The sequence below is a fragment of the Opisthocomus hoazin genome, chromosome 3 (genome assembly GCF_030867145.1).
Source record: "Opisthocomus hoazin isolate bOpiHoa1 chromosome 3, bOpiHoa1.hap1, whole genome shotgun sequence".
NCBI classification, from domain to species: domain Eukaryota; kingdom Metazoa; phylum Chordata; class Aves; order Opisthocomiformes; family Opisthocomidae; genus Opisthocomus; species Opisthocomus hoazin.
In genome coordinates, this window is record NC_134416.1 from 640,320 (window position 1) to 661,644 (window position 21,325).

Genomic DNA, 21,325 nt, shown 5'->3' on the forward strand with positions numbered 1-21,325 from the left:
TACACCCCCCAGCACCCCCCTACACCCCTTGCATACCCCCCCAACCGCCTTGCACACTCCCCCGCGACCCCCTGCCACCCCTTGCACCCCCCCCCCCACACCCCCTTTGCACCCCTCTTGCACACCCGCCCCCCACCCGGGGCCCGGCGCATGCGCAGAGCGGGGTGGGCCGTGCCCATCGATTTCTCTGGGCTCCGCTCCGCCCGGCCTGTCTTGGCCCATCCCTTTCGGCGGGCGATTGAGCGGCCTGCGCGGGCGGCGGGACCGTGAGGTGGGGGGGGGCGGCGGGGTCGGGGGCCGTGGAGGGGGGGGTGTGGGGGTCCCGTGGGAAGGGGAGGGGGCCGTGGGGTGCCCATGGGGGGGGGTTGAGGCCGGGGGGTAGGTGGGGGGCCGGGGGGTTCCCGGGGGCTGCGGGGGGGCAGGGCCGGGGCCTGGGCCGCGGGGGGGGTGTGAAGGGGTCCGTGGGGGGGGTGGGGGGCCGGGGTGTGCCCGTGGGGCAGGGGCAGAGGCCTTGGGGGGTGTGGGGGGGCAGGGACCCCCGCCCCCTCATGCCGCTGGGTCCCCTGTACCCCCCCCCGCCCCCCCCGCAGCCCGGTGCCCGCCCCCCCCCGCCATGGGGCTGCTGTCGGACCCCCAGTGCCGGCGGGCGCTGGCCCGGCTCGTCGTGCGCCTCAACACCCCGCTGTGGTGAGGGGGGGCCGGGGGGCTGGGGGGGGCGGGGGGGCTCGGAGGGGCTGCTGGGGGGGCTCCCATGAGTGGTGGGGGGCTGTCGGGGGGGTGGGGGGGCTCTGGGGAGTGCTTGGGGGCTGCGGGGCGTTCTGGGGAGCTAGGCGGGGGCTCTGGGGGGCTGAGGGGCTGGGAGGGGGCTGCTGGGGGGGCTCCGATGAATGGTGGGGGGCTGTCAGAGGGCTGGGGGGGCTCTGGGGAGTGCTTGGGGTCTGCGGGGAGACTCTGGGGGGATGTGGGGGGCTGGGGGGGGCTAAGGGGGGAATATGGGGAGGGTTCTGGGGGGTTTGAGGGGAAATGGGGGGGCTCTGGGGGAATGTGGGGGGGGTTCTGGGGGGATATAGGAGTGCTGTGGAGAGCTAAAGGGGGAATATGGGGGGGCTGTGGGGGGCTGCTGGGGTCTCTGGGGGAATTGGGGGGGCTCTGGGGGAGTTGGGGGACATGTGAGGGGTCTATGGGGGGGCTCTGGGGGAATTTGGGGGCTAGGGGGGCTCTGGGGGAATTGGGGGGATATGGGGGGACTGCTGGGGGCTATGGGGGGGCTGCTGGGGGCTGGGGCGGCTCTGGGGGGATGTGGGGGGGCTCTGGGGGGATGTGGGGGGGCTATGGGGGGACTGCTGGGGGCTAGAGGGGGCTCTGGGGGAATTGGGGGGGTTCTGGGGGAGTTGGGGAGGATGTGGGGGGGCTCTGGGAGAATTGGGGGGGCTCTGGGGGAGTTCGGGGGGCTGCGGGGAGGGGTTCCGTGGGTCTCTGCCCCCCCAGCCCCCTCCGCTCCCCCCCAGCGCCCTGAGCTACGCGGCGGGCCTGGCCTGGTTCCTGGCGCTGGCCGCGCCCCCCCTGGCCCCCCGCACCCAGATGTCGGAGAACGCCATGGGTTCCACCATGGTGGAGGAGAACTTCCAGCTGGGCGCCCGCGCCCTGGCCTACGCCCGCCAGTTCGGCGCCCGCAAGGCGGCCGCGGGGTGAGAGCCTGGGGTGGGGGGGACACCCCTGGGGGGGTTTGGGGAGGCTGCGGCATCCCACAGAGTCCCAGAGCCCCAGAGTGGGGGGAGAGGTGCTCCAGTCCCTCATCATCCTCGCAGCCCTCTGCTGGACTCTCTCCAGTAGCTCCTCTCCTTTCTTGGACTGGGGAGCCCAGAACTGAACTCTCCCCAGTAGCTCCTCATCCTTCTTGAACTGGGGAGCCCAGCACTGGTCTCTCTCCAGTAGCTCCTCACCTTTCTTGAACGGGGAGCCCAGAACTGGACTCTCTCCAGTAGCTCCTCACCTTTCTTGAACGGGGAGCCCAGAACTGGACTCTCTCCAGTAGCTCCTCACCTTTCTTGAACTGGGGAGCCCAGAACTGGACTCTCCCCAGTAGCTCCTCATCTTTCTCAAACTGGGGAGCCCAGAACTGGACTCTCCCCAGTAGCTCCTCACCTGTCTTGAACTGGGGAGCCCAGAACTGGACTCTCTCCAGTAGCTCTTCACCTTTCTTGAACTGGGGAGCCCAGAACTGGACTCTCTCCAGTAGCTCCTCCTCTTTCTTGAACTGGGGAGCCCAGAACTGGACTCTCTCCAGTAGCTCCTCGTCTTTCTTGAACTGGGGAGCCCAAAACTGGACTCTCTCCAGTAGCTCCTTCTCTTTCTTGAACTGGGAAGCCCAGAACTGGATCCTCTCCAGTAGCTCCTCATCTTTCTTGAACCGGGGAGCCCAAAACCGGACTCTCCCCAGTAGCTCCTCATCTTTCTTGGACTGAGGAGCCCAGAACTGGACTCTCTCCAGTAGCTCCTCATCTTTCTTGAACCGGGGAGCCCAGAACTGGACTCTCCCCAGTAGCTCCTCACCTGTCTTGAACTGGGGAGCCCAGAACTGGACTCTCTCCAGTAGCTCCTTGTCTTTCTTGAACTGGGGAGCCCAGAACTGGACTCTCTCTAGTAGCTCCTTGTCTTTCTTGAACTGGGGAGCCCAAAACTGGACTCTCTCCAGTAGCTCCTCACCTTTCTTGAATTGGGGAGCCCAGAACTGGTCTCTCTCCAGTAGCTCCTCACCTTCCTCGAACTGGGGAGCCCAGAACTGGTCTCTCCCCAGTAGCTCCTCATCTTTTTCTGCCCCAGCCTGTCCTGGTGCCTGGGGTTGTTCCTCCCCAGGGGCAGGACCCTGCCCTTGCCCTGGTTGAACCTCATCAGGTTCCTCTCTGCCCAGCTCTCCAGCCTGCCCAGGTCTCGCTGGATCCAGCCCAGCTGCCACTGTACCCACCACTCCTCCCAGTTCCGTGCCAGCAGCAAACTGGCTGAGGGGACGCTCTGACTGTCCCTGTCCCCGCGGCAGGGCCATGCCGGTGACCTGGCTGGAGCAGACGCTGTGGGCGCTGGGGCTGGAGCCGCACCGGCAGCCGTTCGCCCGCACGCTGCCCTTCCCCGACGAGGCGCGCGAGCGATACGTGAGTACCATCCTCATCCTCATCCTGGCGGGGGGGGTCCCGGCGGAGCCCCCCAGCCCCGGTCACGGCGCCCCGTCCCCGTGGCAGATGGTGAGGGGCACCAACGTCTACGGCATCCTGCGGGCGCCGCGCGCTGCCGGCACCGAGGCGCTGGTGCTGAGCGCGCCGTGCAGCGAGGGGCCGCGCAACGACCAGGCCGTCGGGCTGCTGCTCGCCCTCGCCGAGTTCTTCCGAGGTGGGGGGCAAGGGGGGGACACTGGGGGGGGGGGGCATGGGGGGCGGGGAGCCCCTGTCACAGTGCTGGGGGAGCGGGGCTTGCTTGGGCTGTGCTGGGTTGACTGGGATGGGGACTGGGCTGTGCTGGGTTGACTGGGATGGGGACTGGGCTGTGCTGGGCTTACTGGGATGGGGACTGGGCTGTGCTGGGCTGACTGGGATGGGGACTGGGCTGTGGTGGGTTTACTGGGATGGGGACTGGGGTGTGCTGGGCTTACTGGGATGGGGACTGGGGTGTGCTGGGCTTACTGGGATGGGGACTGGGGTGTGCTGGGCTTACTGGGATGGGGACTGGGGTGTGCTGGGCTTACTGGGATGGGGACTGGGGTGTGCTGGGCTTACTGGGATGGGGACTGGGCTGTGCTGGGTTTATTGGGATGGGGACTGGGCTATGCTGGGCTTACTGGGATGGGGACTGGGGTGTGCTGGGCTTACTGGGATGGGGACTGGGGTGTGCTGGGCTTACTGGGATGGGGACTGGGGTGTGCTGGGCTTACTGGGATGGGGACTGGGCTGTGCTGGGCTGACTGGGATGGGGACTGGGCTGTGGTGGGTTTACTGGGATGGGGACTGGGGTGTGCTGGGCTTACTGGGATGGGGACTGGGGTGTGCTGGGCTTACTGGGATGGAGACTGGGATGTGCTGGGCTTACTGGGATGGGGACTGGGGTGTGCTGGGCTTACTGGGATGGGGACTGGGGTGTGCTGTGCTTACTGGGATGGGAACTGGGGTGTGCTGGGCTTACTGGGATGGGGACTGGGGTGTGCCAGGGCTGTGCTGGGTTAACGGGGATAGGGACTGGGCTGTGCTGGGGTCTGCTGGGGGCTGTGGTGGGGTCTGCTGGGACTGTGTGGGGCTTACTGGGACGGGGACTGGGTGTTCTGGGGGTGTTTGGGATGGGGAGTGGGCTGTGCCAGGGCTGTACTGGGTTTACTGGGATGAGGGCTGGGCTGTGCTGGGTTTACTGGGATGGGGACTGGGCTGTGGTGGGTCTACTGGGATGGGGGCTGGGCTGTGCTGGGCTTACTGGGATGGGGACTGGGCTGTGCTGGGCTTACTGGGATGGGGACTGGGGTGTGCTGGGCTTACTGGGATGGGGACTGGGGTGTGCTGGGCTTACTGGGATGGGGACTGGGGTGTGCTGGGCTTACTGGGATGGGGACTGGGATGTGCTGGGCTTACTGGGATGGGGACTGGGGTGTGCTGGGCTTACTGGGATGGGGACTGGGGTGTGCTGTGCTTACTGGGATGGGAACTGGGGTGTGCTGGGCTTACTGGGATGGGGACTGGGGTGTGCCAGGGCTGTGCTGGGTTAACGGGGATAGGGACTGGGCTGTGCTGGGGTCTGCTGGGGGCTGTGGTGGGGTCTGCTGGGACTGTGTGGGGCTTACTGGGACGGGGACTGGGTGTTCTGGGGGTGTTTGGGATGGGGAGTGGGCTGTGCCAGGGCTGTACTGGGTTTACTGGGATGAGGGCTGGGCTGTGTTGGGTTTACTGGGATGGGGACTGGGCTGTGGTGGGTCTACTGGGATGGGGGCTGGGCTGTGCTGGGCTTACTGGGATGGGGACTGGGCTGTGCTGGGCTGACTGGGATGGGGACTGGGCTATGCTGGGCTTACTGGGATGGGGACTGGGGTGTGCTGGGCTTACTGGGATGGGGACTGGGGTGTGCTGGGCTTACTGGGACGGAGACTGGACTGTGGTGGGTCTACTGGAATGGAGACTGGGCTGTGTTGGGGCTGTTGGGACAAGGACTGGGCTGTGCTGGAGCTGTGATGGGTTTACTGGGACGGGGACTGGGATGTGCTGGGGCTATACTGTGTTCACTGGGACAGAAACTGGGCTGTGCTGGGCTTACTAGGATGGGGACTGGGCCGTGCCAGGGTTGTACAGGGTTTACTGGGACAGGGATTGGGATGTGCTGGGGCTGTTTGGGATGGGGACTGGGCCGTGCCAGGGTTGTACAGGGTTTACTGGGACAGGGATTGGGATGTGCTGGGGCTGTTTGGGATGGGGACTGGGCTGTGCTGGGTGTACTGGGATGGGGCTTGGGCTGTGCTGGGGTCTGCTGGGGGCTGTGCTGGGCTTACTGGGATGGGGCCTGGGCTGGGCTGGGCTTACTGGGACGGAGACTGGACTGTGGTGGGTCTACTGGAATGGAGACTGGGCTGTGTTGGGGCTGTTGGGACAAGGACTGGGCTGTGCTGGAGCTGTGATGGATTTACTGGGGCAGGGTCTGGGCTGTGGTGGGTTTACTGGGATGGGGACTGGGCTGTGGTGGGTTTACTGGGATGGGGACTGGGCCGTGCCAGGGTTGTGCAGGGTTTACTGGGGCGGGGACTGGGCTGTGCTGGGTTTACTGGCACGGGGACGGGGCTGTGCTGGGGTACTGGGATGGGGACTGGGCTGTGCTGGGTTTATTGGGATGGGGGCTGGGCTGTGCTGGGGTCTGCTGGGGACTGTGCTGGGCTTACTGGGATGGGCACCAGGCTGTGGTGGGGTCTGCTGGGGCTGTGCTGGTCTTACTGGGATGGGGACTGGGCTATGGTGGGGTGTGCTGGGGCTGTGCTGGGCTTACTGGGATGGGGAATGGGCTATGGTGGGGTGTGCTGGGGCTGTGCTGGGCTTACTGGGATGGAGATTGGGCTGTGTTGGGGTTTGCTGGGGCTGTGCTGGGCTTACTGGGATGGAGATCGCGCTGTGCTGGGCTTACTGGGATGGAGATCACGCTGTGTTGGGGTTTGCTGGGGCTGTGGTGGGCTTACTGGGATGTGGACTGAGCTGTGCTGGGCTTACTGGGATGGGGCCTGAGCTGTGGTCACCCGCAGGCCAGATCTACTGGGCTAAGGACATCATCTTCCTGGTGAACGAGCACGACCTGCTGGGCATGGAGGCCTGGCTGGAGGCCTACCACGACGTCAACGTCACCGGTGAGCCGGGCGGGTGGCAGCGGGGCCGCGGCGGCATCGATGACGTCACGGGCGCTGACGCGGTGCCCGCAGCGGTGCGCTCGTCGGGGCCGCTGGGCCGGGCGGGCGCCATCCAGGCGGCCGTGGCGCTGGAGCTGAGCAGCGACGTGGTGACGAGCCTGGACGTGGCGGTGGAGGGGCTCAACGGGCAGCTGCCCAACCTCGACCTCCTCAACCTCTTCCACGCCTTCTGCCAGAAGAACGGCCTGCTCTGCACCATCCAGGGCAAGGTGAGACGCCGACACCACGCGCGACACCCACGCCGACGCCGTGCCGTGGGGACGGGGCGTCACGGCCGGGCTCGGCGCGTCTCACCGGCGCTTGAGCCGGTCCCATGGGCACGTGGCATCATGGCCGGGCTCGGTGCGTCTACACGACGATATCCTCCTGGGGAAGCTGAGGAAGTGTGGGCTGGATGAGTGGTCGGTGGGGTGGATTGAGAACTGGCTGAATGGCAGAACTCAGAGGGTTGTCATCAGCGGCGCTGAGTCTGGTTGGAGGCTGGTGACAAGTGGTGTCCCTCAGGGGTCAGTACTGGGCCCAGTCTTGTTCAACTTCTTCATCGACGATCTGGATGAAGAGTTAAGAGTGTACCCTCAGCAAGTTTGCTGATGACACCAAACTGGGAGGTGTGGTGGGCACACCAGCAGGCTGTGCTGCCATTCAGCGTGACCTGGGCAGGCTGGAAAGCTGGGCAGAGAGGAACCTGATGAGGTTCAACAAGGGCAAGTGCAGGGTCCTGCACCTGGGGAGGAACAACCTCATGCACCAGTCCAGGCTGGGGCTGACCTGCTGGAGAGCAGCTCTGTGGAGAGGGACCTGGGTGTCCTGGTGGACGACAGGTTAACTATGAGCCAGCAGTGTGCCCTGGGTGCCAAGAAAGCCAATGGGATCCTGGGGTGCATCAAGAAGAGTGTGGGCAGCAGGACAAGGGAGGTTTTCCTTCCCCTCTACACTGCCCTGGTGAGGCCTCATCTGGAGTACTGTGTCCAGTTCTGGGCTTCCCAGTTCAAGAAGGATGAAGAGCTACTGGAGAGAGTCCAGCGGAGTGGTGGTGAGGATGGTGAGGGGACTGGAGCATCTCCCCTACAAGGAGAGGCTGAGGGAGCTGGGCTTGTTCAGCCTGGAGAAGAGAAGGCTGCGAGGGGACCTTAGAAATGCTTACAAATATCTGCAGGGTGGGGGTCAGGAGGACGGGGCCAAGCTCTTCCCAGTGGTGCCCAGTGACAGGACAAGGGGCAACGGGCACAAACTGAAGCAGAGGAAGCTCCAGCTGAACCCGAGGAAGAACTTCTTCCCTCTGAGGGTGACGGAGCCCTGGCCCAGGCTGCCCAGGGAGGCTGTGGAGTCTCCTTCTCTGGAGATATTCAAGCCCCGCCTGGACAAGGTCCTGTGCAGCCTACTGTAGGTGACCCTGCTTCAGCAGGAGGGTTCGACTAGATGACCCACAGAGGTCCCTTCCAACCCCTACTATTCTGTGATTCTGTGATTCTGTGATACACATCTCGCTGGCGCTTGAGCCGGTCCCATGGGGACATGGTGTCACCGCTGGGCTTGGTACGTCTCGCTGGTGCTTGAGCCGGTCCCACCAGGATGTGGTATCACGGCCGGGCTCGGCGCGTCTCCACGCTCACTGGCGCTGGAGCCGGTCCATGGGGACGTGGCGTCATGGCGGGGCTTGGTGCATCTCCACGCTCACTGGTGCTTGAGCCGGTCCATGGGGACGTGGCGTCATGGTTGGGTTCGGCGCGTCTTGCCGGCCCTGGAGCCAGTCCCATGAGGATGTGGCATCACGGCTGAGCTCGGCGTGTCTCCACGTTCACCGGCGCTTGAGCCGGTCCCATGGGCACGTGGCGTCATGGCCGGGCTCGGCGCATCTACACATCTTGCCGATGCTTGAGGCAGTACCACGGGGACACGGCATCACGGTCAGGCTCGGCGCGTCCTGGTGGTGCTTGAGCTGGTCCCACGGGGACGTGGCATCACAGCCGGGCTCGGTGCGTCTCCCTGCTCACCGGTGCTTGAGCCAATCCCACATGGACGTGGCATCACGGCCGGGCTCGGCACATCTCCATGCTCACCGGCGCTGGAGCTGGTCCCATGGGGACGTGGTGTCATGGTTGGGTTTGGCATGTCCCACTGGCGCTTGAGCCGGTCCCACGGGGATGTGGCATCATGGTTGGGTTTGGTGCGTCTCGTCGGCGCTGGAGCTGGTCCCATGGGGACATGGCGTCACGGCCGGGCTTGGTGCATCTCCACGCTCACCGGCGCTTGAGCCAGTCCCGTGGGGTTGTGGCATCACAGCCGGGCTCGGCACCTCTCGCCGGCGCTGGAGCCAGTCCCATGGGGACGTGGCGTCATGGTTGGGTTTGGCACATCTTGCCGGCGTTTGAGCCGGTCCCATGGGGACATGGCATCAGAACCAGTCTTGGCACATCTCCACCCTCACCGGCGCTTGAGCCGGTCCCATGGGGCCATGGTGTCATGGTTGGGTTCGGTGCATCTCCCTGGCGCTGGAGCTGGTCCCATGGGGCCGTGGCGTCATGGTTGGGTTCGGCACGTCCCACTGGCGCTTGAGCCCATCCCATGAGACCATGGCATCACGGCCGGGCTCGGCGCGTCTCCCCGGCGCTGGAGCCGGTCCCATGGGGCCATGGCGTCATGGTTGGGTTCGGCACGTCCCACTGGCGCTTGAGCTGGTCCCATGGGGACGTGGCATCACCACCAGGCTTGGCACGTCTCAACGCTCACCGGCGCTGGAGCCGGTCCCATGGGGCCATGGCGTCATGGTTGGGTTCGGCACGTCCCACTGGCGCTTGAGCTGGTCCCATGGGGACGTGGCATCACCACCAGGCTTGGCACGTCTCAACGCTCACCGGTGCTTGAGCCGGTCCCATGGGGCCATGGCGTCATGGTTGGGTTCGGCACGTCCCGCTGGTGCTTGAGCCCATCCCATGAGACCATGGCATCACGGCCGGGCTCAGTGCGTCTCCCCGGCGCTGGAGCTGATCCCATGGGGCCATGGCGTCATGGTTGGGTTTGGCACGTCCCACTGGTGCTTGAGCCGGTCCCATGGGGCCATGGTGTCACGGCCGGGCTCGGTGCATCTCCCCGGCGCTGGAGCCGGTCCCATGGGGACGTGGCATCATGGTTGATGGCGTCATGGTTGGGTTTGGCACGTCCCACTGGCGCTTGAGCCGGTCCCATGGGGCCATGGTGTCACGGCCGGGCTTGGTGCATCTCCCCGGTGCTGGAGCCAGTCCCATGGGGCCATGGCGTCATGGTTGGGTTTGGCACGTCCCACTGGCGCTGGAGCCGGTCCCATGGGGCCATGGTGTCACGGCCGGGCTCAGTGCATCTCCCCGGCGCTGGAGCCGGTCCCATGGGGCCATGGCGTCATGGTTGGGTTCGGCACGTCCCGCTGGTGCTTGAGCCCATCCCATGAGACCATGGCATCACGGCCGGGCTCGGTGCATCTCCCCGGCGCTGGAGCCAGTCCCATGGGGCCATGGCGTCATGGTTGGGTTCGGCACGTCCCACTGGCGCTGGAGCCGGTCCCATGGGGCCATGGTGTCACGGCCGGGCTCGGTGCATCTCCCCGGCACTGGAGCTGGTCCCATGGGGCCATGGCGTCATGGTTGGGTTCGGCACGTCCCACTGGCGCTTGAGCTGGTCCCATGGGGACGTGGCATCACCACCAGGCTTGGCACGTCTCAACGCTCACCGGTGCTTGAGCCGGTCCCATGGGGCCATGGCGTCATGGTTGGGTTCGGCACGTCCCGCTGGTGCTTGAGCCCATCCCATGAGACCATGGCATCACGGCCGGGCTCAGTGCGTCTCCCCGGCGCTGGAGCTGATCCTATGGGGCCATGGCGTCATGGTTGGGTTTGGCACGTCCCACTGGTGCTTGAGCCGGTCCCATGGGGCCATGGTGTCACGGCCGGGCTCGGTGCATCTCCCCGGCGCTGGAGCCGGTCCCATGGGAACGTGGCATCATGGTTGATGGCGTCATGGTTGGGTTTGGCACGTCCCACTGGCGCTTGAGCCGGTCCCATGGGGCCATGGTGTCACGGCCGGGCTTGGTGCATCTCCCCGGTGCTGGAGCCAGTCCCATGGGGCCATGGCGTCATGGTTGGGTTCGGCACGTCGCACTGGCGCTGGAGCCGGTCCCATGGGGCCATGGTGTCACGGCCGGGCTCAGTGCATCTCCCCGGCGCTGGAGCCGGTCCCATGGGGCCATGGCGTCATGGTTGGGTTCGGCACGTCCCGCTGGTGCTTGAGCCCATCCCATGAGACCATGGCATCACGGCCGGGCTCGGTGCATCTCCCCGGCGCTGGAGCCAGTCCCATGGGGCCATGGCGTCATGGTTGGGTTCGGCACGTCCCACTGGCGCTGGAGCCGGTCCCATGGGGCCATGGTGTCACGGCCGGGCTCGGTGCATCTCCCCGGCACTGGAGCTGGTCCCATGGGGCCATGGCGTCATGGTTGGGTTCGGCACGTCCCACTGGCGCTTGAGCTGGTCCCATGGGGACGTGGCATCACCACCAGGCTTGGCACGTCTCAACGCTCACCGGCGCTGGAGCCGGTCCCATGGGGCCATGGCGTCATGGTTGGGTTCGGCACGTCCCACTGGCGCTTGAGCTGGTCCCATGGGGACGTGGCATCACCACCAGGCTTGGCACGTCTCAACGCTCACCGGTGCTTGAGCCGGTCCCATGGGGCCATGGCGTCATGGTTGGGTTCGGCACGTCCCGCTGGTGCTTGAGCCCATCCCATGAGACCATGGCATCACGGCCGGGCTCAGTGCGTCTCCCCGGCGCTGGAGCTGATCCCATGGGGCCATGGCGTCATGGTTGGGTTTGGCACGTCCCACTGGTGCTTGAGCCGGTCCCATGGGGCCATGGTGTCACGGCCGGGCTCGGTGCATCTCCCCGGCGCTGGAGCCGGTCCCATGGGGACGTGGCATCATGGTTGATGGCGTCATGGTTGGGTTTGGCACGTCCCACTGGCGCTTGAGCCGGTCCCATGGGGCCATGGTGTCACGGCCGGGCTTGGTGCATCTCCCCGGCGCTGGAGCTGGTCCCATGGGGCCGTGGCGTCATGGTTGGGTTCGGCACATCCCGCTGGCGCTGGAGCCGGTCCCATGTAGCCATGGCGTCACGGCCGGGCTCGGTGCATCTCCCCAGCGCTGGAGCTGGTCCCATGGGGACGTGGCATCATGGTTGATGGCGTCATGGTTGGGTTCAGCGCATCTTGCTGGCACTGGAGCCGGTCCCATGGGGCCATGGCGTCACGGCCGGGCTCGGCGCGTCTCCCCGGCGCCTGAGCCCATCCCCGGCGCTCCCCGCAGCTCCCGCGCGGCGACGGCGACTCGCTGCCGGCCTACGGGCAGAGCCTGCGGACACTGCTGCTGATGGCGCTGGCGCAGGCGTCGGGCCGGCCCCGCGGCGACCACGGCCTCTTCCTGCGCTACCGCGTCGAGGCGCTCACCCTGCGCGGCGTCAACAGCTTCCGCCAGCACAAGTACGACATGACGGCCGTCGGACGGTGAGCGCGGTGCCTCGGGGGGCTCCGGGGGGGTTCACGGGGCGCAGACCCCCCCTGTCTCGCCTCGGGGGGCTCGGGGGGCTCCAGGGGGGGGTTCACGGGGCGCAGACCCGCGCCGTCTCGCCGTGCCGGCTGCCGCAGGACGCTGGAGGGAATGTTCCGGAAGCTCAACAACCTCCTGGAGCGGCTGCACCAATCCTACTTCTTCTACCTGCTGCCGTCCCTCTCGCGCTTCGTCTCCATCGGGCTCTACATGCCGGCCTTCGGCTTCCTCCTCCTCGTCCTCATCCTCAAGATATCCTTTCGGGGGGCTCCGGGGGGGTGGGGGAAGGGCGAACCTGCGCCGTCGCCATTTCCCTGACGCCGTCGCCACGCTCTGGACCTCTGGATGAAGCTGAACAAGGGCGACGCGGGCGAGCGGCTGGAGGACGGCGGCGAGGTGGGGGGTCTCCCGTCGCCCCACGGCCCCCCACCCCGAACCGCGCCCGCTGACCCGGTCCCTCCCCCCTCGCAGGACCCCCGGCCCGGGCTGCTGGCGCTGGTGCCGCCGGTGCTGATCTGCCACGGCGCCGGGCTGGCGCTGTACTTCGTGCCGGTGCTGGCGCAGCGCGCGGCCGCCCAGCACTTCCCCGTCTCCGAGGCCGAAGGCGTCGTCCTCACCGCGGTCGCCATCTACGTGGCCGGCATGGCCCTGCCCCACAGCACCCACCGGTACCGGGGGGCGGCGGGGGGCTGGGGTGGGCTGGGGGGACTGGGATGGGGACTGGGATGGGCTGGGGGGACTGGGATGGGGACTGGGTTGGGCTGGGTGTACTGGGATGGGGACTGGGCTGTGCTGGGTTTGCTGGGATGGGGACTGGGATGTGCTGGGTTTGCTGGGATGGGGACTGGGATGTGCTGAGGTGGTGCTGGGATGGGGGCTGAGCTGTGGTGGGTATACTGGGATGGGGACTGGGATGGGCTGGGGGGACTGAGATGGGGACTGGGCTGTGCTGGGTTTGCTGGGATGGGGACTGGGATGTGCTGGGGAGGTGCTGGGATGGGGACTGAGCTGTGGTGGGTGTACTGGGATGGGGACTGGGTTGGGCTGGGTTTGCTGGGACGGGGACTGGGCTGTGCTGGGGTTACTGGGATGGTGACTGGGCTGTGCTGGGGTTACTGGGACGGGGACTGGGATGTGCTGGGGCGGTGCTGGGACAGGGACTGGGCTGTGGGTTTGCTGGGATGGGGACTGGGCTGTGCTGGGCTTACTGGGATGGGGACTGGAATGTGCTGGCTTTACTGGGATGGGGACTGGGCAGTGCTGGGTGTACTGGGACGGGGACTGGGCTGTGCTGGGTTTACTGGGATGGGGACTGGGATGTGCTGGGGTTACTGAGATGGGGACTGGGATGTGCTGGGGTTACTGGGATGGGGACTGGGATGTGCTGGGGCGGTGCTGGGATGGGGACTGGGCTGGGCTCAGGTTACTGGGATGGGGACTGGGATGTGCTGGGCTTACTGGGATGGGGACTGGAATGTGCTGGCTTTACTGGGACGGGGACTGGGCTGTGCTGGGTTTACTGGGATGGGGACTGGGATGTGCTGGGGTTACTGAGATGGGGACTGGGATGTGCTGGGGTTACTGGGATGGGGACTGGGATGTGCTGGGGCGGTGCTGGGATGGGGACTGGGCTGGGCTCAGGTTACTGGGATGGGGACTGGGATGTGCTGGGGTTACTGGGATGTGCTGGGTGTACTGGGACGGGGACTGGGCTGTGCTGGGTTTACTGGGATGGTGACTGGGATGTGCTGGGGCGGTACTTGGACGGGGACTGGGCTGTGCTGGGTTTGCTGGGATGGGGACTGGGCTGTGCTGGGTTTGCTGGGATGGGGACTGGGCTGTGCTGGGGTTACTGGGATGGGGACTGGGCTGTGCTGGGTTTGCTGGGATGGGGACTGGGCTGTGCTGGGTTTGCTGGGATGGGGACTGGGCTGTGCTGGGTTTGCTGGGATGGGGACTGGGCTGTGCTGGGTTTGCTGGGATGGGGACTGGGCTGTGCTGGGGTTACTGGGATGGGGACTGGGATGTGCTGGGGTTACTGGGATGGGGACTGGGATGTGCTGGGGTTACTGGGATGGTGACTGGAATGTGCTGGGGCGGTGCTGGGATGGGGACTGGGCTGGGCTCAGGTTACTGGGATGGTGACTGGGATGTGCTGGGGTTACTGGGATGTGCTGGGTGTACTGGGATGGGGACTGGGCTGTGCTGGGTTTATTGGGATGGGGCCAGGGCTGTGCTGGGTCCCTGGGACTGGTCTGTACTGGTGTGTACTGGTGTGTGGTGGCGCGGCAGGGTGCTGGTGGGCGCGGGCGAGCGGGGCTGGGCTGTGCTGGGTTACTGGGATGGGCACTGGGCTGCGCTGGGTGTACTGGGACAGGACCAGGGCTGTGCTGGGGTACTGGGACGGGGAGTGGGCTGTGCTGGCTCTGTGCTGGGTTTACTGGGATGGGGTTTGTGCCGTGGTGGGTGTACTGGGACAGGGCCAGGGCTGCGCTGGGGTACTGGGACGGGTCGTGGGCTGTGGTGTGTGTACTGGGATGGGCACTGGGCTGCACTGGGTCTGTGTTGGGTTTACTGGGATGGGGTTTGTGCTGTGGTGGGTGTACTGGGACAGGACCAGGGCTGTGCTGGGTCCCTGGGACTGGTCAGTACTGGTGTGTACTGGTGTGTGGTGGCGCGGCAGGGCGCTGGCGGGCGCGGGCGAGCGGGGCTGGGCTGTGCTGGGTTACTGGGACGGGGTCTGGGCTGTGCTGGGTTACTGGGATGGGGACTGGGCTGCGCTGGGTGTACTGGGACAGGACCAGGGCTGTGGTGGGTTACTGGGATGGGGACTGGGCTGTGGTGGGTGTACTGGGACAGGACCAGGGCTGTGCTGGGGTACTGGGATGGGGACTGGGCTGTGGTGGGTGTACTGGGATGGGCACTGGGCTGTGTTGGGTGTACTGGGACAGGGCCAGGGCTGCGCTGGGGTACTGGGATGTGGAGTGGGCTGTGGTGTGTGTACTGGGATGGGCACTGGGCTGCACTGGGTCTGTGTTGGGTTTACTGGGATGGGGTTTGTGCTGTGGTGGGTGTACTGGGACAGGACCAGGGCTGTGCTGAGTCCCTGGGACTGGTCGGTACTGGTGTGTACTGGTGTGTGGTGGCGCGGCAGGGCGCTGGCGGGCGCGGGCGAGCGGGGCTGGGCTGTGCTGGGTTACTGGGACGGGGTCTGGGCTGTGCTGGGTTACTGGGATGGGGACTGGGCTGCGCTGGGTGTACTGGGACAGGACCAGGGCTGTGGTGGGTTACTGGGATGGGGACTGGGCTGTGGTGGGTTACTGGGATGGGGAGTGGGCTGTGGTGGGTGTACTGGGACAGGACCAGGGCTGTGCTGGGGTACTGGGACGGGGAGTGGGCTGTGGTGGGTGTACTGGGATGGGGACTGGGCTGCGCTGGGGTACTGGGACAGGCACTGGGCTGTGCCGGGTCTGTGCTGGGTTTACTGGGATGGGGTTTGTGCTGTGGTGGGTGTACTGGGACAGGACCAGGGCTGTGCTGGGTCCCTGGCACTGGTCGGTACTGGTGTGTACTGGTGTGTGGTGGCGCGGCAGGGCGCTGGCGGGCGCGGGCGAGCGGGGCTGGGCTGTGCTGGGTTACTGGGATGGGCGCTGGGCTGTGCTGGGGTACTGGGATGGGCACTGGGCTGCACTGGGTCTGTGCTGGGTTTACTGGGATGGGGTTTGTGCTGTGGTGGGTGTACTGGGACCGGGCCAGAGCTGTGCTGGGGTTCATGGGACTGGTCTGTACTGGTGTGTACTGGTGTGTGGTGGCGCGGCAGGGCGCTGGCAGGCGCGGGCGAGCAGGACTGGGCTGTGGTGGGTTACTGGGATGGGCACTGGGCTGTGGTGGGTGTACTGGGATGGGCACTGGGCTGTGGTGGGTGTACTGGGACAGGGCCAGGGCTGCGCTGGGGTACTGGGACGGGTCGTGGGCTGTGGTGTGTGTACTGGGATGGGCACTGGGCTGCACTGGGTCTGTGTTGGGTTTACTGGGATGGGGTTTGTGCTGTGGTGGGTGTACTGGGACAGGACCAGGGCTGTGCTGGCTCCCTGGGACTGGTGTGTACTGGTGCGTACTGGTGTGTAGTGGTGTGTGGTGGCGCGGCAGGGCGCTGGCGGGCGCGGGCGAGCGGGGCTGGGCTGTGGTGGGTTACTGGGATGGGGTCTGGGCTGTGCTGGGTTACTGGGACGGGGTCTGGGCTGTGCTGGGTTACTGGGACGGGGTCTGGGCTGTGCTGGGACAGGACCAGGGCTGTGCTGGGTCCCTGGGACTGGTCTGTACTGGTGTGTACTGGTGTGTGGTGGCGCTGGCGGGCGCGGGCGAGCGGGACTGGGCTGTGCTGGGTTACTGGGACGGGGTCTGGGCTGTGCTGGGACAGGACCAGGGCTGTGCTGGGTCCCTGGGACTGGTCTGTACTGGTGTGTACTGGTGTGTACTGGTGTGTACTGGTGTGTGGTGGCGCGGCAGGGCGCTGGCGGGCGCGGGCGAGCGGGGCTGGATGGCGCTGAAGCTGCTGGCGCTGCTGGACCTGGCGCTGCTGCTGGGCTGCCTGGCGCTGCTCAACTTCTCCCTGGGCTTCCTGCTGGCCGCCCTCATGGTGCCCGGCGCCGCCGCCGTGCAGCCCACCGGGCCCAGGTGAGGGGGGGGCGTTGGGGTGGGGGTCGGGGTGACGGGGGGGTGCTGGGGTGGAGGGACTTGGGGACATGGGGGGGCTGGGGTAGGGGGATGTGGGGGGGGGGGCGCTGGGGGGGCTGGGGTGGAGGGACTTGGGGACATGGGGGGGGCTGGGGGGCTGGGGTGGAGGGATGTGGGGGTGGGGGGGTCCTGGGGGGTGCTGGGGTGGGGGTATGTGGGGGGCTGGGGGTCCCACGGTGGGAGGATGTGGGGGTGGGGGGGGCTGGGGTGGAGGGACTTGGGGACATGGGGGGGCTGGGGTAGGGGGTGGGGGGGCTGGGGGGGCTGGGGTGGAGGGATGTGGGGACATGGGGGGTCCTGGGGGCGATGGGGTGGGGGGATGTGGGGGGCTGGGGGTCCTGGGGGGTGCTGGGGCAGGGGGACGTGGGGACATAGGGGTGCTGGGGTAGGGGGATGTGGGGGTGGGGGGGGCTGGGGGTGCTGGGGTGGAGGGATGTGGGGACATGGGGGGGCTGGGGTAGGGGGAGTGGGGGTGGGGGGGGCTGGGGGTGCTGGGGTGGGGGTATGTGGGGGGCTGGGGGTCCCACAGTGGGAGGATGTGGGGGTGGGGGGGGCTGGGGTGGAGGGACTTGGGGACATGGGGGGGCTGGGGTGGAGGGATGTGGGGACAGGGGGGGTCCTGGGGGCAATGGGGTGGGGGTATGTGGGGGTGTGGGGGTCCTGGGGGGTGCTGGGGTGGGGGTATGTGGGGGGCTGGGGGGTCCCACGGTGGGAGGATGTGGGGGTGTGGGGGGGCTGGGGTGGAGGGACTTGGGGACATGGGGGGCTGGGGGCAATGGGGTGGGGAGATGTGGGGTGCTGGGGTGGGGGGATGTGGGGGTGGGGGGTGCTGGGGTGGGGGATCTGGGGGACTAGGGTTGCTGGGGTGGGGAGATGTGGGGGGCTGAGGGTCCCACGGTGGGAGGATGTGGGGGTGGGGGGGGCTGGGGGGTGCTGGGGTGGGGGGATGTGGGGACATGGGGGGCTGGGGGCAATGGGGTGGGGGGATCTGGGGGCTGGGGGTCCTGGGGGGTGCTGGGGTGGGGGGGTGTGGGGGGCTGGGGGTGCCAGGGTGGGATGATGACACGGGGGGCTGGGGGTCTGAGGGCAGGGGCACGTGGGGGGCTGGGGGTCCTGGTGTGGGGGGCCGTTGGTGACACCAGGGGTCCCGGCACGGGGATCCTGGCATGGGGGGACGCAGTGACATGGTGCTGCCGGGGGGTCCCGGTGTGGGGGTCCCAGCATGGGCGGCTGCAGTGCCGCTGGGGGTCCCGGCACGGGGGTCCTGTTGCTGCTGGCAGTGGGTGACACCGCGTGTCTCGGCCCGTGGCAGGGTGCTGCAGGTGGCGGGCGCGGTGCTGCTGGGGGTTCCATCGCGGGGGTCCCATCGTGGGGGTCCCATAGGGGGGGTTCCATCATGAGGACCCCGTCATGGGGGCTTCCATCATGGGGGTCCCATTATGGGGGTCCCATCATGGGGGTCCCGTTGGTGGCAATGGGTGACACCATGCGTTTCGTGGCCCGTGGCAGGGTGCTGCAGGTGGTGGTGCTGGTGTTGGCGACGCTGGCGGGTGCGGTGCTGCTGGGGGTCCCATCATGGTGGTCCCATTGGGGGGGTTCCATCATGGGGGTCCCATCACAGGGTTCCCGTCATGGGGATCCCATCATGGGGGGTTCCATCATGGGGCTCCCATCGCAGGGGTCTCATGGGTGGCAATGGGTGACTCCATGTCTCTCGGCCCGTGGCAGGGTGCTGCAGGCGGCGGTGCTGATGCTGCTGGGTGTCCCATCGTGGGGGTCCCATCACGGGGGGTCCCAGTGTTGGTGTCCATCACGGGGGTCCCATCGTGGGGGTCCCATCATGGAGGCCCCATCATGGGGGTCCCATGGGTGACAATGGGTGACTCCATGTCTCTCGGCCCGTGGCAGGGTGCTGCAGGCGGCGGTGCTGGTGCTGCTGGGTGTCCCATCGTGGGGGTCCCATCGTGGGGGTCCCATCATGGGGATCCCATCATGGGGGGTTCCATCATGGGGCTCCCATCGCAGGGGTCCCATGGGTGGCAATGGGTGACTCCATGTCTCTCGGCCCGTGGCAGGGTGCTGCAGGCGGCGGTGCTGGTGCTGCTGGGTGTCCCATCGTGGGGGTCCCATCGTGGGGGTCCCATCACAGGGGTCTTCATCATGGAGGCCCCATCATGGGGGTCCCATGGGTGGCAATGGGTGACTCCATGTCTCTCGGCCCGTGGCAGGGTGCTGCAGGCGGCAGTGCTGGTGCTGCTGGGTGTCCCATCGTGGGGGTCCCATCACGGGGGTCCCAGTGTTGGTGTCCATCACGGGGGTCCCATCGTGGGGGTCCCATCATGGAGGCCCCATCATGGGGGTCCCATGGGTGGCAATGGGTGACTCCGTGTCTCTCGGCCCGTGGCAGGGTGCTGCAGGCGGCGGTGCTGGTGCTGCTGGGTGTCCCGGTGCTGGTGTCCATCACAGGGGTCCCATCATGGAGGCCCCATCATGGGGGTCCCATGGGTGGCAATGGGTGACTCCATGTCTCTCGGCCCGTGGCAGGGTGCTGCAGGCGGCGGTGCTGGTGCTGGCCACGCCGGCGGGCGCGGTGCTGCTGGGCGTGCTGGCGCAGCGCGAGCTGGAGGAGGCGCCGGCGGCGGCGGGCGAGGGGTGGCCGCTGTTCCTGGGCGCGGTGGGCGAGGGGCTGCTCCAGCACCACCTCTACGGCGCCGTCCTCTGCCCTGTGCTGGCGCTGGGCGCCTACCCCGCCTGGCTGCTGCTCTGGAACGTCCTCTTCTGGAAGTGACCCATGGACAACCCACGGACGGACCCACGGACGCATGGACAGACCCATGGAGAGACCCACGGACGGACCCACAGAGAGACACATGGACCCACGGAGAGACCCACGGAGCGACCCACAGATGCATGGACAGACCCACGGAGCAACCCATGGAGAGACCCATGGACCCACAGATGGACCCATGGAGAGACCCACAGACACATGGACAGACCCACGGAGAGACCCACGGACGCATGGACGACAGACGCACGGAGAGACCCACAGAGAGACCCACGGACACATGGACAGACCCACAGAGAGACACATGGACCCACGGACAGACCCACGGAGAGACCCACGGAGCAACCCACAGACCCACGGATGGACCCATGGAGAGGGCCACAGACACATGGACAGACCCACAGAGAGACACATGGACCCACGGACAGACCCATGGAGAGACCCACAGAGAGACCCACGGAGCAACCCACAGATGCATGGACAGACCCACGGAGCGACTCACGGAGAGACCCACAGAGAGACCCAAGGACACATGGACAGACCCACAGAGAGACACATGGACCCACGGAGCAACCCACGGAGAGACCCACGGACCCACGGACGGACCCATGGAGAGGGCCACAGACACATGGACAGACCCACAGAGAGACACATGGACCCACGGACGGACCCACGGAGAGACCCACAGAGAGACCCACGGACACATGGACAGACCCACGGAGAGACACATGGACCCACGGAGCGACCCACAGATGCATGGACAGACCCACGGAGCGACCCATGGAGAGACCCAAGGACACATGGACAGACCCACAGAGAGACACATGGACCCACGGACAGACCCACAGACAGACCCACGGAGAGACCCATGGATGGACCCACGGAGAGACCCACGGATGCGTGGACGGACCCATGGACAGACACATTGGACGGACCCACGGAGCGACCCATGGACGGACCCACAGACAGACCCGTGGCCAGACCCATGGACAGAGCCATGGACGCATGGACAGACCCCCAGAGAGACCCACACGTGGACCCACAGACAGACCAGACGTATGGACAGACCCACAGACAGACCCACGGACGCATGGAAAGACCCACAGACAGACCCACAGACACATGGCCAGACCTGAAAACGGATGCATGGACAGACCCACAGGGAGATCCACAGAGCGACCCATGGAGAGACCCAGGGACAGACCCATGGACCCACGGACAGACACACTGGACAAGACCCATGGAGCGAGCTACAGAGAGACCCACAGACAGACCAACGGACAGACGCATTGGAGAGACCCACAGAGGGACCCATGGGCAGACCTATGGAGAGACCCACAGATGAGGGACCCATGGAGAGACCCACTGACAGACCAGGGCGGGGGTTAGGGGTCTCTCCCAGTCCGTACTGGAGGTCAGGGGGTGCTCACTGTTTAGGGGAGGGGGTTGGGGGTCTCTCCCAGTCCATGGTGGGGGCTCGGGGGTCTCTCCCAGTCCATACTGGAGGTCAGGGGGTCTCTCCCAGTCCATACTGGGGGCTCGGGGGTCTCTCCCAGTCCATACTGGGGAATCAGGGGTCTCTCCCTGTCCATACTGGGGCCTCGGGGGTTTCTCCCAGTCCATACTGGAGGCCAGGGGCTCTCTCCCAGTCCATACTGGAGGTCAGGGGGTCTCTCCCAGTCCATACTGGAGGTTGGGGGGGTCTCTCCCAGTCCATACTGGGGGCTCGGGGGTCTCTCCCAGTCCATACTGGGGAATCAGGGGTCTCTCCCAGTCCATACTGGGGCCTCGGGGGTCTCTCCCAGTCCATACTGGAGG

At 66.7% G+C, this 21,325-nt stretch overlaps 2 protein-coding genes across 6 annotated transcripts in view; one reads left to right on the forward strand and one right to left on the reverse strand.

Moving 5' to 3' along the window:
- LOC142360784 (plectin-like) overlaps positions 1-179 on the reverse strand; it is a 4,479-nt gene extending 4,300 nt beyond the window's left edge. Inside the window, 1 exon segment of the mRNA XM_075415334.1 lies at positions 102-179. Coding sequence (XP_075271449.1) covers positions 102-179 — 78 coding nt within the window.
- Positions 180-220: 41 nt separating this feature from the next.
- GPAA1 (glycosylphosphatidylinositol anchor attachment 1) lies at positions 221-19,595 on the forward strand. 5 transcript variants are annotated; one of them, XM_075415398.1, is made up of 13 exons: positions 221-271; positions 591-687; positions 1,509-1,688; positions 3,038-3,149; positions 3,237-3,384; positions 6,254-6,355; positions 6,428-6,624; positions 11,746-11,942; positions 12,084-12,237; positions 12,316-12,381; positions 12,457-12,653; positions 16,495-16,662; positions 19,267-19,595. In XM_075415398.1, exons 2-13 carry the CDS (start codon positions 614-616, stop codon positions 19,508-19,510), a joined length of 1,839 nt encoding a protein of 612 aa, XP_075271513.1. In that variant the 5' UTR covers positions 221-271; positions 591-613; the 3' UTR covers positions 19,511-19,595. The 5 variants fall into 5 exon arrangements, with proteins under 5 accessions (XP_075271513.1, XP_075271516.1, XP_075271515.1 ...); XM_075415401.1 differs by having other exon boundaries at positions 19,130-19,322; XM_075415400.1 differs by lacking the exon at positions 19,267-19,595 and adding an exon at positions 18,631-18,850.
- Positions 19,596-21,325: the final 1,730 nt, after the last annotated feature.

Coding starts and splice junctions, on each gene's coding strand:
- GPAA1 (XM_075415397.1), top strand. CDS start 614: ATGGGGCTGCTGTCGGACCCCCAGTGCCGGCGGGCGCTGGCCCGGCTC. Junction 12,654..16,494: donor CTGCCCCACAGCACCCACCG/GTACCGGGGGGC, acceptor GTGGCGCGGCAG/GGCGCTGGCGGGCGCGGGCG. Junction 16,663..19,266: donor GTGCAGCCCACCGGGCCCAG/GTGAGGGGGGGG, acceptor GGCCCGTGGCAG/GGTGCTGCAGGCGGCGGTGC.